Source organism: Gambusia affinis, linkage group LG19 (genome assembly GCF_019740435.1).
Source record: "Gambusia affinis linkage group LG19, SWU_Gaff_1.0, whole genome shotgun sequence".
In the NCBI taxonomy this organism is placed as follows: Eukaryota; Metazoa; Chordata; class Actinopteri; order Cyprinodontiformes; family Poeciliidae; genus Gambusia; species Gambusia affinis.
The window spans coordinates 209,068-224,711 of NC_057886.1; the positions used below are offsets into that span (position 1 = coordinate 209,068).

The 15,644-nt window shown below is 36.4% G+C and overlaps 1 protein-coding gene across 1 annotated transcript in view; it reads right to left on the reverse strand.

Annotated features, from left to right (window-relative positions):
- Positions 1-214: 214 nt before the first annotated feature.
- The window catches only part of trpm4a (transient receptor potential cation channel, subfamily M, member 4a), a 52,501-nt gene continuing 37,071 nt past the window's right edge, over positions 215-15,644 (reverse strand). Inside the window, exons 20-28 of the mRNA XM_044099943.1 lie at positions 12,195-12,310; positions 9,704-9,836; positions 8,796-8,970; positions 8,066-8,231; positions 7,803-7,984; positions 4,165-4,297; positions 1,378-1,450; positions 1,041-1,134; positions 215-711 (exon numbers count right to left, since the gene is read on the reverse strand). Of these exons, the coding sequence (XP_043955878.1) occupies positions 686-711; positions 1,041-1,134; positions 1,378-1,450; positions 4,165-4,297; positions 7,803-7,984; positions 8,066-8,231; positions 8,796-8,970; positions 9,704-9,836; positions 12,195-12,310 (1,098 nt within the window). The 3' untranslated portion in view covers positions 215-685. The remainder of the gene's footprint in view (positions 712-1,040; positions 1,135-1,377; positions 1,451-4,164; positions 4,298-7,802; positions 7,985-8,065; positions 8,232-8,795; positions 8,971-9,703; positions 9,837-12,194; positions 12,311-15,644) is intronic.

Sequence of the window (15,644 nt, forward strand, 5' to 3'; positions counted from 1 at the left end):
AAAATTCTCTACCAGTCAATGTGGCTTACGGTGGCCCTGAGGTGCAAAGCACTACAATATTAACGAGGCACAATTACAAATTACTCTCAGGTGTTTTCGTTAATGTTGTAATTTGTAATTGTGCGTTGTTAATGTTGTTAACGTTTAACATAAAAGTAGTTTTTCAGCATGTAGGGAAAATTCTTTAGTGAAGCAACAATGAATTCAGACAACCCAGAGATGGTCCCATTTTATTTCATATGACCATGAATATTTTCATTTATTCTTACATAGCAATCTTTGGTAGCATAACTAGTTATAGCTGCTCTCCAATGACCAAAGACCAGTGCATAATTTAGCTCTGAAAACAAATAGAAAAAAAGTAAAAGAGTTGGATTGCATGCTGGCCTTTCCATTACGCAGCAGAAAATATAGATACATCATGCAACAAAACATTTCAGGATAGGAAACTATAGATTTTGCAACATAAATGTCCTGAGTGAACTGTTTTTGACAGAGTAAACATTCACTGATCCATGACTTTGGGTTACAAAAAAGCCCCACGATTAGTGTTTAAGCAGATAATTATGTTTAGCCAGAACAGGGGCTAGTGTTGACGGAGAGATTGATGTGTTCAGAAGTGGTCCACAGAATGAAAATGCCCATGATCCAAAAGTAATTCTGCATTAGCATGTGACCCTGAAGTTCAGGTTGTAGAGAGTTGCGTAACATCTATAACAAAATGAAAGAGATTAAAAATAGTAAATAGGTAAAACTTTCAAGACATATATCACATTGTGCTGGGAAAAAGAAAACAAGTAAAAGCATCCACAAAATAAAGTTAAAGCAATTTTAATAAGATGTTTTCTAGCTACCTTCAAAAAGTAAAAAAGATAAAAAGAAATTTGCAGTATAATATATGCTTGATTGACAAAGCTTGAATGCCCTGAAAATGTACAAAATTTCCCCATTTACTGATTATTATATACTGTAATTGTCAAAAAGCCCCACTGGATTTAGTGCTTAAAAATTTATTGGATGTCCAACAAATTTGGAATTACCTTTGTGGAGTGGACGAGGCTGATTAGTTGTGATCACATTACTTTGACACATGGCTTCAGACATCCAGGAGAGGGCGCTGCAACAGTAATTCAGCTGAGAGAGACAGATTGATTGATACTGAAAAGGCAGAATTGACAGGTACACAGAAAACATACAGCATATGCAAACACGTGTAGACATGAACTGTTTAACCTTTACCAATATTAATATTAAAATAAAAGCTAAAAACAAGTAATAGCACCTTGTATGTGAGGTATTTCAATTACAGCGTGTGATCAAGAAACTGTGGTAACTTTTGGAGGACATAAAAAGTGTCTTCTTTAAGGTATTGCTGACCTGCGTCTCAAGTAGCTGCAGCCTTCGGTCGTGGTCTCGGATTTCTGCCAGCTGCTTCAAAACATTGTCCACCCTGCACAAACATGCATAAATATTAATTTGCTATATCAATTTTTTATGGTGGAAACAGTCATGAAAGTATATTATTTCACACTTATACTCTGCACATACTAAACATGATGTCTGCCTTAATTTTTGCTCTGTACTCAGAAAATGTTAGACAGGAAAACCTTCAGGACAAACATTATGGCGACTAGGGTAGGCAGTTAAAGTCTGAATCTGAAAATGTAAGTTTCTTTTTTGTTTGTTTTTTGTTTTTTACAGAAAAAGTTCTGCGGACTTCTGAAAACACATTTTAATATTTGCAATATTTCAACTTTCAAGACAACCAAAAGCTATTTTAGGAAAGTCTTACTTTTCATGTTTGTGTTTGATGGCTATTCACACAGAGACCAAAGAGAACATTTTTATAGAAAAGGTAGGCTGTGTGCCAATATGGACTTTCCCACATGAAGAAGGCACCGAGAACAGACAAAAATATGCTTCAGTGTGTTCTCAATAGATAGGTAAGGCCTCAGTACAATAAATTAATTTCTAAAAACTATATATATATATATATATATATATATACACACACACTTAATAAGTGGATATACTTATTAAGATTATATTAAAAATGCTAAATAAGTACATTTTTAAAAATATGCTTCTAATACTCTTTAAAAACTGTATTTTGGTACACTATGTAAAGGCATATATTTTTTTTAAAATATACTTTTAGAAAAATCTGCACCTTACACAGTGGTTAACAACAGTATTTTAAAGTCTATTCCTGGAGCTACAGGGAGACAGTGTAGGGACTTTAAAACTGGTATGATGTGCTCCATCTTCCTCGTTTTAGTGAGAATGCAAGCAGCAGCATTCTGGATCATGATTGATTTGTTAGGTAATGCAGTTTGCATCCATCCAGGAGTGCTTAGTAAGAGAATAAAAGATAATCATTACAATGTACATTAAAGTTTTTTTTTAAATGCTAAAACTGTAAGTATACATATATACAGGCTATGAGTGTGCAGACTATAAACAGGAGTAGATTATCTATACAGTACATGTGACTATTAGCTAAAAGTGCAGATAAATAAGTGGTATATCAGTCTACTTTTAGAAATACACTGCATGTATTTGTAAAAATGTAGATTTTAAATGTACATTTAAAAATATATTACAAATATGCACAAACAATACTCTTCTCAAGTTTTACTTAATACAATTTTTTTATATTAGGTTATATTTTTTAATTCTTAATAAATCAGAAGAAATACATTTCAATAATATTTGTAAGCACTTACTCCTCTCAGCCTGAGAGGATTTAAGGAACTCCAAGACTTCCACTCTCTGCTGGATTCACCCATGATAGTCTCTCGCTCTCTAATAAGAGAAACCAGTTTTTATTGCATCTTTGTGAAACCTCAGCTTATTTTCTGCTTTGCTCATTCATCTCTATCTCTTGCCCAAAGTACATTGATGACCTTGGATGGTTCCAAACCAGAACTAAACTGTAAGCTCATTTGCAGCTCCAAACCTCACCTAGCCGCCTGCTCTCTCCAGCTCACAATTCATAAAAGGCATAATGAGGAAGGTTGCTGTTAGACAAATTTATCGGATTAAGTGAGCAGCTGTTAAAATGCCCTTACAATGCAGCAAACAGTTATTTGAAGCTGCTGGTGCCTCTGGAACTTCAAGGTGGAGGATCCTCCAGAGGCTTGCAGTACATGAACCTACTATCTGGCCACCCAAAACCAGTGTGCACAAGTAGAAACGGTCGCAGTGGGCCCAGCCGTACATGAAGATTAATTTTCAAACAAACTTGTTCACTGATGACTGCCGTGCAACCCTGGATGGTCCAGATGGACACAGTAGTGTATTGGTGGTGGATGGCCACCACCTCCCAAAACAGCTGTGACGTCAGCAAGGAGTCATTTTTTGGGGGTTGAGATCATCAGGAGAGAGCTGCTCGGTCCCTTTAGAGTCCCTGAAGGTGTGAAAATGACCTCAGCAAAGTATATGGACTTTCTGACTAATCAGTTTCTTTCATGGTTCAAAAAGGAAGAGCTGAACCTTCAGTGGCAAAATCATCTTCATGCATGACAATGCACCATCACATGCTGCAAGGAATACCACTATGTCATTGACTGCTAAAGGCATGAAAGGGGAGAAACTCATGGTGCGGTCACCATAACTCCTCTGACCTCAACCCCATTGAAAACCTTTGGAGTTTCCTCAAGCAGAAGATCTGAGGGTGGAATGCAGTTCATATCAAAACAGCAGCTCTGGGAAGGTATTCTGACATCCTGCAAAGAATTTCAAGCAGAAACTATCCACAAACTCACAAGTTCAATGGATGCAAGAATTGTGCAGGTGATATCAAAGAAGGGGTCCTATGTTAACATGTAACTCGCTCCTTTAAAATAACTTTTGATTTTAGTACATGTGACCACTTAATGCAGTACATTCAAAGAATGACCGTTTGTAGTTCTTCATAGTCCATAGAATGTTTAGAAAATCTGCTGTGCATAATAATTTGGAACAGTGCATTTTGAGTTTTTTATTTTTGAAAATAACTCATGGGGAACTTTGTTCAGTAAAATTTGATTTATACTGTAATAGTTCATGACTTGAAAATTATACTGACCATCATTTGCATTGACCATTCAGGAAAATCTGAGAAAATATCACTTGAATATAATTTGGAACACGATGTATATTTTAATACAATTAATAACTTACTTAACAGAAGTCCGTTGAAGTCGTGATGAGTCGCTCTCTCTTTGCTGCTTATTCTGAACAGACAAGAGGTTCTCTTTTTGCCCAGCCTCCCATGTATTCAGACGGCTTGCCTTCCTGCCTTGCAATTCCATAGCTAAGTATAAAAGACATCAGTAAGTGCAGTTATACAGTAGTAAGAGGAGAGGCGGACATATTGAGTCATAAGTATGGTGTGAAATGATGCTGTTTTTCTTATGGGGCCTTAAAGAAAGGTGTTCATACTTTTAAACACCATCCAGCTGTGTGCAATTTAATCTGAGTACAGCTGCAGATGTTCTGTTTCTGACCTCAGACAGGTCAGGAACAAAGTTATGGGAAAATTTAAAAGGATCCAAGATTAGTTATAAAAATAGACCTTATTTGGGAAATATTTATTTTAGATGTTATTTAGTTTTTTAAATTGTAATAAAATATTTTCACAAGAATGTTGCCATGTTGTTCACGCTGCAATGCATTTTGGATAAATATGTGTAATGGTCCAACTGCCTGGCTCATCCAGTCAAAACAGTGATGAGTGAAGTTTAAGCCTTTTTAATTTGAACCGGAGCGCATTGAAATTGATCAGAACGTAGAAATAACAAAAGGTGATGAAGAGGAGGATGACAGAGTTGACCGAAGGAGCTGGTGTTTTGCTGCTGCTGCTTAATTTATTCAGCTTCATAAATAAAACAATGAATCACACTTGCCTCTGGTTGGACTGTGTGAACAGGTGTTCTGTTTATCTGTTCTACCCGTAAATCCATCCTACCTTGTAGTAATGTGCATGCGCACATCAATGCTAAGTCACATACTGCTTACTCAGCAGATTTCTTATAAATACATCCTACCTGTGGAAGTTTTGTTTCATATGTTTTATTTCATCGAAGATTACGATAAGCTTTATTTAATTTATTTTATACCTGACTTTCATTAAACTATTGGATTACTTCATGTTTTTACTTTACATGACAGGCAGCTTATAAATGGATTAGTTTGCCGTCTGCAATGTGGTTACTACTGTAAACAAGTCATTGTTTGGCAGATAATCAGGACAAAATACGTTGTTTTTTGGGCTATTTTGTCCCTATATTTTAGTTTAATTACATTCTGTTTTTATTATTAAACTTTGCTAAATAGATGTTAGCGATACTATGTGGGACTGAAGCTGTGTAATAGCCGTGTAATATTAGTGTATATTAATCATATCCTATCATTTCAGGAACACAATGATGGACATGGTGGACACATTGTGGCACATTGATAAAGTCTGTCATACAACATATTAATGCACAAAAAGAGCTGCGGTGATCTGTATTGTTTCCCCTGTCTGATGCTGTTTTATTCTTACAAATACATTTGTATTTAAAAATATTTTTTAACAGGTAGGATATTCTAGTAAAAGGATTAGTGCATACATCTGCAGCTTTTCATTTAAAACAGGTAGGATGTTCAGATAAAGGAAGATCTTCTTGTGGTTTCATCATGTATATAAATTGTTCCAATACTAAACTTCCACTTCAGTCCTGTCACTCAAATAATGCAATCCTATATATCTAACATTAACAGAACCCTCTATTGTTAGAAAAAATAATCTAGGTTCATTTACTTATGAGTTTAAGGTAATGTTTTCATATTATTATTCTGTGTGATATTTACTTAGCTTCTTACTTAGTTTATTTCTTTTGTAGTACATCATAAACTGTTTTAGGATGTTTGCCTGGAGGCTAGAAACATTTACACATTCTTGCGTCTTCAGCTGCTGTGGTCATTAGCTGATTGTTTTATTAGCTTCCTGTGAAACTCCTGTAGTAAAGGTCTTTGATCCATTGTGTGAAAAAGCCAACCTCTTTCTTTGTAATAAAAGGCAGTTGGGGACTGAGAGCCAACGGAGTTGATCCCAGACAGTGTTGGACGACGGTTCTCCGTGTCTGGCTCAGCTTCCCTTTTCTGCAGAAAAGCAATTTGTGTCTCTGGTTGATTCCTTGCAGGTTAGGAACTAAAATAGACCCAACATCTATAGTTTTATGTTTGTAAATATAACGGTAGCAATTTTGGACGCATACCACTGACAGATAGACTTAGCTATCTATCCGTGCTATGGTAGGAAAATTGACGAGGTGGCTCTCGCACTGCCTTCTCCTTTCTTTCATGTTGGAAATTATCCAGATTCGCTTACATTTTTATTTTTTTAATTACACCCAATAGTGACACAGTGTAGCTTTATCTAAAATTACACCAGTCAAACGCAATATAATAAAAAAAAAACAACAACTACTCGGCTAAAGTTTGCCCTTCTGTGTTTACTCTGTAGACTCCTGTACAGAATGAACCAAAATGCATCATGAACCCATCAGTGAAAAAAATGGCGACTTGCATGGGTCCTTTTAAAATATGTCAAAAGATGTACAGTGAACCTTCGCTATTACGCGGTTCATCTTTCACGGCCTCCCTCCTTCAAGAGTTTTTTGTGCAGGTTTTTTTCTTTCACAGTGCATTGTGTTCCGTCCTGACTGGCTAAACAGTCTCCGCGCTCCTTCTCTTCCTGTGTGCCAATAACGTTACAGTATTTACATATATGTAATACAGCTTGACAAATTTTGGCAAATATTTTTGCCCAGAAGAAAAAAGAGCGACAACAACTACAAATAACTACATTCTTCTCTCGAAAAAGCACACCGGCACCACAGGCTTCAGAAGAAAGAGACTCTAGAGAGCGGAGTGAGGCCGCAGCGTCACAGTCAGAGGAACATACACGAGTCACAATTTTGTCTTACTGTACTTCGTATTGATGATTAAAATAATTATTTTACTGTAGTTATTTGTAAGAAAGTGTTATATTTGTTAAAAAATGCTTAGGACTTAAAACAGTTTTTGTTCTTTGGTTTCAATGTAGAGTATTTAATCATGCTGTATAATAATTGTAAAAAATAAAGGAAACTACTTCACGGACTTCGCCTATCACGAGTTCTTTGTGGAACCTAACCTTCGTGAAAAACGAGGGTTCACTGTACATTTAAAAAAAAAGTAATTATGAATTTTGGCGTATCACAAACAGCCATTTTTAAGAAATAGGACAATTGCAACATATTTAGGCCAACATGTTCAACTAGGCCTGGATCCTTTTAAAACAATATTCCAAGCTTTGAATATTTCACAGCACTCTGAACATGGCAAGAGCATAGGCCAACTGCAGACCTACCAAGACATAGATGTCAACCTAAACTGCCTGGCTGAGCAAGGAGAACATTTATCAAAGAATCAGCTATTAGAGGATCATAACTCCGGAGGAGCTGAAGATAGGTGGGAGAATCAGTTCACCGGATAACTATTAGTTGTGCATTCCACAAACCTGACAAGAAGAAAGGCATTTTTAAAGGAAACTTCGTATCTGGTTAAGTGACACCAGAATTTAACTGTTGCTCACATGCAAAAGTTAAGGTATGATAACCTGTATTTTACCTGGTAAATACAAGGAGATGAAGGCATCTCACCTGCAATACATGCCAATGCAGGAGCTTGATATTCAACACAAGTCTAACTTTTAGGAACCTCTCTTTATACAGCTAGATGTTAGTCCATTTTCAGACATGTCCCCTTTTTTCTACTTTCCCATTTCTCACCAAAGTGCTGACTCTTGGCAGAAGGAATCTGGCGGATGTGTCTCTTGATAAGAATGTGAAGATGGGAGAAGATGATGAAAGGTGGTGCCAGACATGGTCTATAGTGGTACTCCACAATGAGATTGTAACGCTGAAATTTCCAGTAGATGTCACTGTGCTCCTGAACTTTAGAAAAGGTGGCGCTGCAGATAGAACATCAAAACATGGAGGAAAATAGGTCCTACACTTATAGAACAATGAACAGATGTATAATGTCTGGGTACCTGAACATGGCAATGAGCAGGTTGACCAGCACTATGTTGGTAAACAGCAGATAGACAACAAGGAGAATTACAACCAGCCAGTTTGCATAGGTACTCAGACAGGGTTCTGCTCCTGCATCAATTTCTGAATGGTTGTAAGTGCAGGTCCGTTCTTCCAGTTTGTCGGCTTGAATAAAGAACATCAGAGGAACGTTAGAAAAGGACTGTCATTTAGTGACACTGAAATCTAGTCGCTCAAGTTGCTTTTTCTACTTAATCTTTGTGTGGCATAGGAATCTCAAAAATATAATGACAGACATGACAGACAGACAAAGAGATGCTAACTTATCAGGTTAGCTTCAACCTGGACAACAAAGTAAACAAGCATTTTTGCAATCTAAGATAACTTTTGGGAGAATATATATTAAAATACATGTGAAGAATTTATGCAAGTTAAAGTCAAGGCATAAAACATTTAAGAACATTGTCAGGTGATTGTTTGAAATTCTCATTCTTAAGCTAAGGTTGAATTATTTGTAGGGGTACAATGCTACTGTTTTACAAATGTTACCTCTCTAATCACTAAGTTTAAAATATCAACATTGTAACTGCACTATTTTGCTGGATAGGAGCTAATATTTATATACTTGACAGTAGTAATTTAGAAAAAGGTATTTCATTGTAAGATAGAATGACAAAAAATACCATATGATCACATAATAAATATTGTAATTGTATAAAAAATACTTACCATCCATTTCATGAATATTGATTTGTCCAAATATGTGCAAAAATGGCCTGTAGAATACTCTGCGGAAAATCCACTTAGACCGCGGATCATATGAAAAGAGGAGTGCCTGATGGGCCACGCCATAGGCCATCAGCCAAACACCCAGGAAGAAAAGGAAAAAGAAAACATCTTTCATCTGTGAAAAACAAAGACAGATGGTTGAGGAAGATTGCTGGAGTTACAGTGAGGGATTTCATTCATGCATGCAAATGAGGCCCAGATTATGCACTGAAAAAAAAAATATTTTTAAGTATTTTGGTTTTAGATTTTAGTGTAAATATATTGGTACTATTGAAGTAAGACAAAACCAACTTGCAAGTAACTTTTTAGCACAATTTACCAATTTGTTTTGAGTCAATAAATCCGTAATACTGATGAAACACTACTAGTTAAAAGTGAAATAATCTACCAGCTGAAGACACAGGACGACGGAGTGACAAGACGTAGACGAGGATCCGACAAGACACAGAGACAGGTGACACTAAATACACATAAGGTAATCAGGGAACGAGACACACCTGGGAACTAATCAAGGGGAGACAGGACAACACAGAGACTCAGACACACAGGAAACTAGAAATAAATACACCGAAAAACATAGAACCTGACAGCATCATAGACAAACATTCACCCTTTGGTCTCATCTGTCCAAAACACATTTTGTGGGTTTTGTTTTTTTTTCCCATGTGTGACAGCCTTTCAAATTGGCCATATTTGTTCTGTGTTTTTATGTATGTCAACGTACAGCATGCTTATCGAGAACTCTAAAGTCAGAATGCTTTTAACCTTTTTCTAAACTCTTTGACATTATTGATTTTTCTAATTACAACCATGCTAAAAATTAAGTGTTTTGTGAGGAGTTCCATTACCATTTTTCTAAGAATGATGATTTTGGGTCCAAGTTGTTTGTGGATCGCAAAGATATGGATCAGACGAAGTGTAAAGACCATGTAGTCTATGGCCATGACAGCTCGTCCAAGATTGAATGACCAAGGAAACATTCTACAAAAAAAGGTATTATTCTTATTTTCCTCAAGGCAATGAAGTTATAATACAGCCCAACACAAAGAAGACAAAGATCTAAAAACAAAGCATGTTCAGGAACAAATCTAGTACAAGACGACTAGATAAAAAAAAGGTTATCTTTTCACATACTTAAAAGCTAAATTCAGTTGGTCAGTTTTTACCTACAGTTGGTTACCAGATATTTATACACACTGAAACTTTCTCCAGCTGAACAGAAACAAAAGTGAAGTTGTTGTCTTTGGACCTAAAGAAGAATGATGTAGAGTCAACACATAGCTTCAGCTATTACAATTAGAAACTAGCGATCAGGCTATAATCTAACCAGAACCTTCAGAGCCACATGAAGATAGTTAAAAAATTGGCCTTCTGTCAACTGAAGAACATGTACAGAAGTAGAGGAATAATATCCCAGCAAAAACCAAGGAACTCATCCTTGCGTTTATCTTCAATCATATTGATTACTGCAGCAGTGTCTTCACAAGCCTGCCTAACAAATCAATCATCCAGCTTCACCTGATCCAGAACACTGTTGCTGGTGTTCTGAATGAAACCAGGAAGATAGAGCTGACTCTTGAATTATGTGCGCTGTTGCCTGTGTATTTTGTTAAAATATACATTGATATATTACTTGATATATGCTGGGCTGTATTTTTGCTTTAATTGGCATATTTTTATTTATTTGCATATTATTGGATGCCTGTTGCTTGGTGTGGTGCATAGTTTTTGGACTGTTGTGTACAACATGGGTATTGTTCAGGTGCAGTTGTCTATTGAAGGCCCTGACTGAAAACCCATGGCACGCCACTGGATAAAGATAAATGTAAGATATCTGTGCAGCATGCCTTCATAGTTGTTTACAAGCTGGAGGAGGGCTGTGCGCTGATAGCAAACGCAAAGCCATAACAAAAACATGAAAGATGAGATTCTGTTAGACCGTCTGTTTCTGATTTAGTACGGACTTAGACCCAATTTATTTATTCTAGTTCCGACCAGCACAAAACCAATGTGCCTAATAATGGGCCGTACCATGTAAAAGAGATATTTTTCGACTTTACATCATGTTAAAATTTTATTCCCTCATCAAAAACATATCTGCGTGTAGTCTTTTCAGGGTTTCCCCCAGTGTATTATAAGCCTGGCAGCCCGCCATGCTTTACTAGGGCCCCTGCCAGGCTAACTTTGCTTCATTTTATTTTTAGAAAAATTTATATTTGGGTGTGGGGGTTGCTTTATTTTATTTCTTTATTCATTTCATTATTTAAATCTTAAAGCCGGATTGTAAGCGTCTCCTTTGTTCTGAGAGTTTCACTTGTGGAGGACATTTAGTTCTAAAAGATTTATAGGTTTATACTTTATGAATTTAAATCCGGCTGGGCTCGGACCAGTAACACAGCTGGCTCCTCTGTGCGTTGTCACGCAGTTATTGGGCTCAAATAGGCAATACTACCAGTTAAGACTTTTGTAGGAAAACAAGTGTAAACTCACTACTGTGTACTTTAAATGTTTGCATCATTTTTCGAAAGGCTAGTTTTTCAACTAAATTGAAAGGGTATCATCAAACTCTATAAGCAAACTTTTAGTGTGCACTATTTTGCACTAGCCTTCTCTATTTTGTTGATTAAACATCTCTGATTGTAACTGTCTTCTGTCACTGACATGGTGATGGGAGACAGCACTGCTCCCTTTCGAGCAGTGACATAATAGTGTCTTACCAATAAAGTAAGTATAAACAACTAAAGAAATAAAGCAATAAAAAAAAGTCTGAGTAACTTTCATCTAGCTGAGCGAACAGCATAATTTGTGCATGTGAAATTTCGAGTTTGTACACGTGCTCACATGGGCTATTCTTGATGCTATACAAGAAAGTTGAAAATTGTTCAACTTTTGTCGCTGTCATCGCTATTGTGTCCTGTGTTTGGGTTTACCCTGACTGGAGGAAAACTGACAATCTTAGCTCCCCACTTGTTGAGCCATTATTGTTTCTGAGTGCTCTTGGAAATATAGGGGAAGAGTAACTGGAAGAGTGAAGCTTTTTGTCATGCGGTCTCTTAGGTAGAAAGAGAGACACGACGAAAAGGAACAAGCAATTATTATCGAGCTCATTTTAGTTTATGTGCAGCTAAATAATTTATTGTTTATCACAACAGGCCAATTGGCGCATCCCTGTTTACAGGTGCTGTGCATTGTAACTTGTGGACAGTTGCACTCATTACTACAGACAGATGTAGGCACAAAAGGAATACATCTGGACAAAAAGATCCTGTCAGTTCTGATAGGCTTTAAAGTCCTTCTGCAAACCTAGCTAAAACACTTCCACCAGATGCCTTGCTTCACCTGCAGATTAGAGCCAAAAGAAAAAGAAGAATAGCTGTGAGGTCACACTTGTTCCAGTCATCCTGGATGTACGTCTTCATCCTTTGGAGCAAAAATGAACTGCCCCCCAAAGAGGTCTGTGAACAAAGGACAGAGCAGAGATGAAATCCATCATGTGATTGGTTCATTTAAATTTAAAATTAAACACATTGATATGTAATGCTATCAAAAGTTCATTTTAGTAATTGTCCTGTCAACAGATTAGTGGATTTTTGCCAGGGGACTTGGGAGCATTTGGGGGCATTAGCTAGAGCAGGAGTTCCAAATTCAGTTTTTCTCTTCCATGTACAGTATGTTGGAGTATTTTATTTTTAAAATCTTTTGAAAAATATCATTTTTTACCTTTGTTGCACATATTTTAACCAAGAAGCCTTACACACATCTGTGGTTACTTCAACTAAACCACTAGCACAGTTAGACCAGAAAGTCATGGCTCAAGTCATGCTTGCTCATTGGCACACATCTGATACACATATGCTATAACTGGTAAATTTTTGCACGTAACCACGGAAACCTTGAGTGGAGTTGATAGCTGCTATTGATCAAGAGGAAAGGAGACATCACCAATGATCACCACAGTGCATGAGAGAAAGTATCACAATCCACTGTTCAAAGAAGACTCCAAGAGCAAAAATATAGAGACTACACCCAAAGATGCAAAACACTTATCAGTAGTAAGAATTGGAAGGCTACATCGCAATTTGCAAAGAAGTACAGAGATGAGCCAGAAAAGTTTCTGAACACAGTCTTATGGACTGATGAGACAAATTTTAATTTCCACCGAAGTGATGGAAAGGTCAAAGTGTGGAGAAAAAGAAGAACTGCTTTGGATCGAAAGCACACAAGCTCAGTATTTTTCAGTAAGACTGAAAAATAAATAACAGAAAAGGAAGAAATCAGTAAACAATCATAAAATGATTAAAAAATATATATATTAGTAAAAGTGACAGTTAGGTGGTTCTCTGTTCCATACAAAGTTGTATAAATAATTTGCAAAGGGTTGTAAGGACAGAAACCCATAGAAATAGTGTTGTGGTGAAGATAATGCCATGACTTGAGTGTGCACGGCTGCTTCTGGAACAGCTCATTAATTTTTTAATGCTGATGTAACTGATGATGGTACCAGCAAAATGAATTCCAAAATGTACATAAACACTTTGCTAAATTACAGAGAAATGCATCCCAAATAAACAGAAAGAATTTTATCATGCAGCAGGACAATGAACCAAAATACACTACCAACAAAACAAAGGATTTCATCAGAAGAAAAAAGTGAAAAAAAAATCACTTGACCTTAACCCAAAAGAGAAAGCATTTCACCTCCTGAAGAGGAGACTGAAGGGAGAACTCCCGCAAAAAAGAACTGAAAGAAGCTATGGTAAAAGCCTGGATTAGCATCACAAATAAAGAATGCAAGAGTTTATTGTGGGTTGCAGGTGTTAGGCAGTTATGCCACCAAATATTAAATGTTATTCAGTTTACGTTTATTTGTTCCTTTACTTCTGCTCATCTGAGAATGCTGAAAAAGGTGAGATATCCTGGCCCAAAAAAAGTTGAGAAACACTAGTCTACATTGAGAAGATGCAGTTAGGCATAGCAATTAAATGTGATTAATCACAGTGTCAGAGTATGATCAATCTGATTAGTCTGTTTTAATTGATTAAGAGCACTATTTAGTACAGTGCCCGAGAAACTGTTTGAAAAATTGCACAATCCTTTTTTGGGTGAAAAAGCTGTTTATACAATTTCTGCAAAGCTGGTAGTGGTGGTGGAGTCTAAATGAGAGACATGGAGCATAATTTACAATGTTTTTTACTGTCTAGAGATGTCCCAGATGATATTATCCTAAGAGACACAAAGCTGAAGTTGGTTGCCGATTGCAGGTTCCTATTTAGAAAATGGCTAAAGGGTGATTCCACCTATTTTTTCACTACCTTGAGTATCTTTTACCTACTCTAGTTAAAAAAAAACTACAACACCTGGATTATTTAAACTTGGACAAAATTTTTCTGCTCTAATAGCAGAATATTTAAGCCAAGTTTGCAATTTGTGAAACCTTTATTTGATTTGTGAAACTACAATAAAGGGTGATTTCATCCCTTTTTAATGCATTTGGATCACGCTAGAACTGCTCCAGCTCCAAAACTACAACTGGTGGTCACTTCAAATATGAACAATATTATTCTTTTGTACTGACTAAATAATTTGAGCAGAATGAAAAGTCAAAATAGGCCATTTTGTGTTAGAATAAGAAGTCCCTGTTAAAACCAGAAGCATTTTCAAACTTGCAAACATTTTTATTTCACAGTTTTTCTTTAATTGAAGAGATCCATTTCTTTTCATAGTTGCATGAGAAGCTCTCCTCTATCACTCAAAAAACCAAAAACAAAAAACATTTGGTTATGATTCATTTGAATTATTTTTCTGTGTACATGATTATTTTTGGATGCTCACATTTCTTCAGTCGCTTTAATTCTCTTAACACTCCTCTATTTGGCCATGCTCAATTTGTTCCACTGCCTCAACCCTGGTCAGTGCTTTTGTGTTTTCCAGTGCATTTATGGATGCCTGTGTTATGTCCAAAACAGACGGCAGACTTCTCATATTGGTGCATAGACTAAGCTACGTTTGCGTATTTTTTAACGTATTTTTTTCTGACTTTACTCTGTTTTGCATGCTATTCCATACTACTACTGTCACTACTTGCTGGTCCAAGAGGCTTGAAATTTGCAAGTCAGTGACTCAGTGCAATTGAGTGATGCAATGTAATCACTTACATTTGTCTTTAACTTTGCAGCAAACTCTACAACAAGCAAGCATGTAGTGACAATGGAGAGCAAACACTTCCTTTAACCTGGAAGAAACTTCCCATAGAAGCTGGTTCAGTGTGAGCAGCCGTCAATGACCTCCTCTACAACCAACAGTTTTTTTATTTTTACTAATAAAAAACTGAAAAGTGTGGCGATTAAGCAGATACACAACACTGAAAAAGAAGCACTTATGTAGGAGTACTTTCTGTGTTAAATAAGAGCGAAAAGTTAATAAAACAAGAAAGAAAATTAAATTGTTGAAAGCATCTCAGTTGATGCTCCCATTTAGGAAGGTGAAAGAAATAAAACAAACACAAGACCAATTTCTGCTACACTGAATATAAAAACAATGAGAGAAAACAGAAAGTTAAAAGTGGAAAACAGCAAAATAAAGCTAATTTCAGAGGCGGAGATCAATTCTCATATGGCCCAGATGCAAAAAAAGTGCTGAAATATCTCTTCTAGTCAAGGTTTGAAGAATCTAAATGTTTTAATTAACTAGAGTAAATGAAAAATACTGAAGATAGTGTAAAAATAGGTGGAATTGCCCTTTAGTCATTTCACGAAAAGGAAACTGCAATCAGACACCAACTTCAGCTTC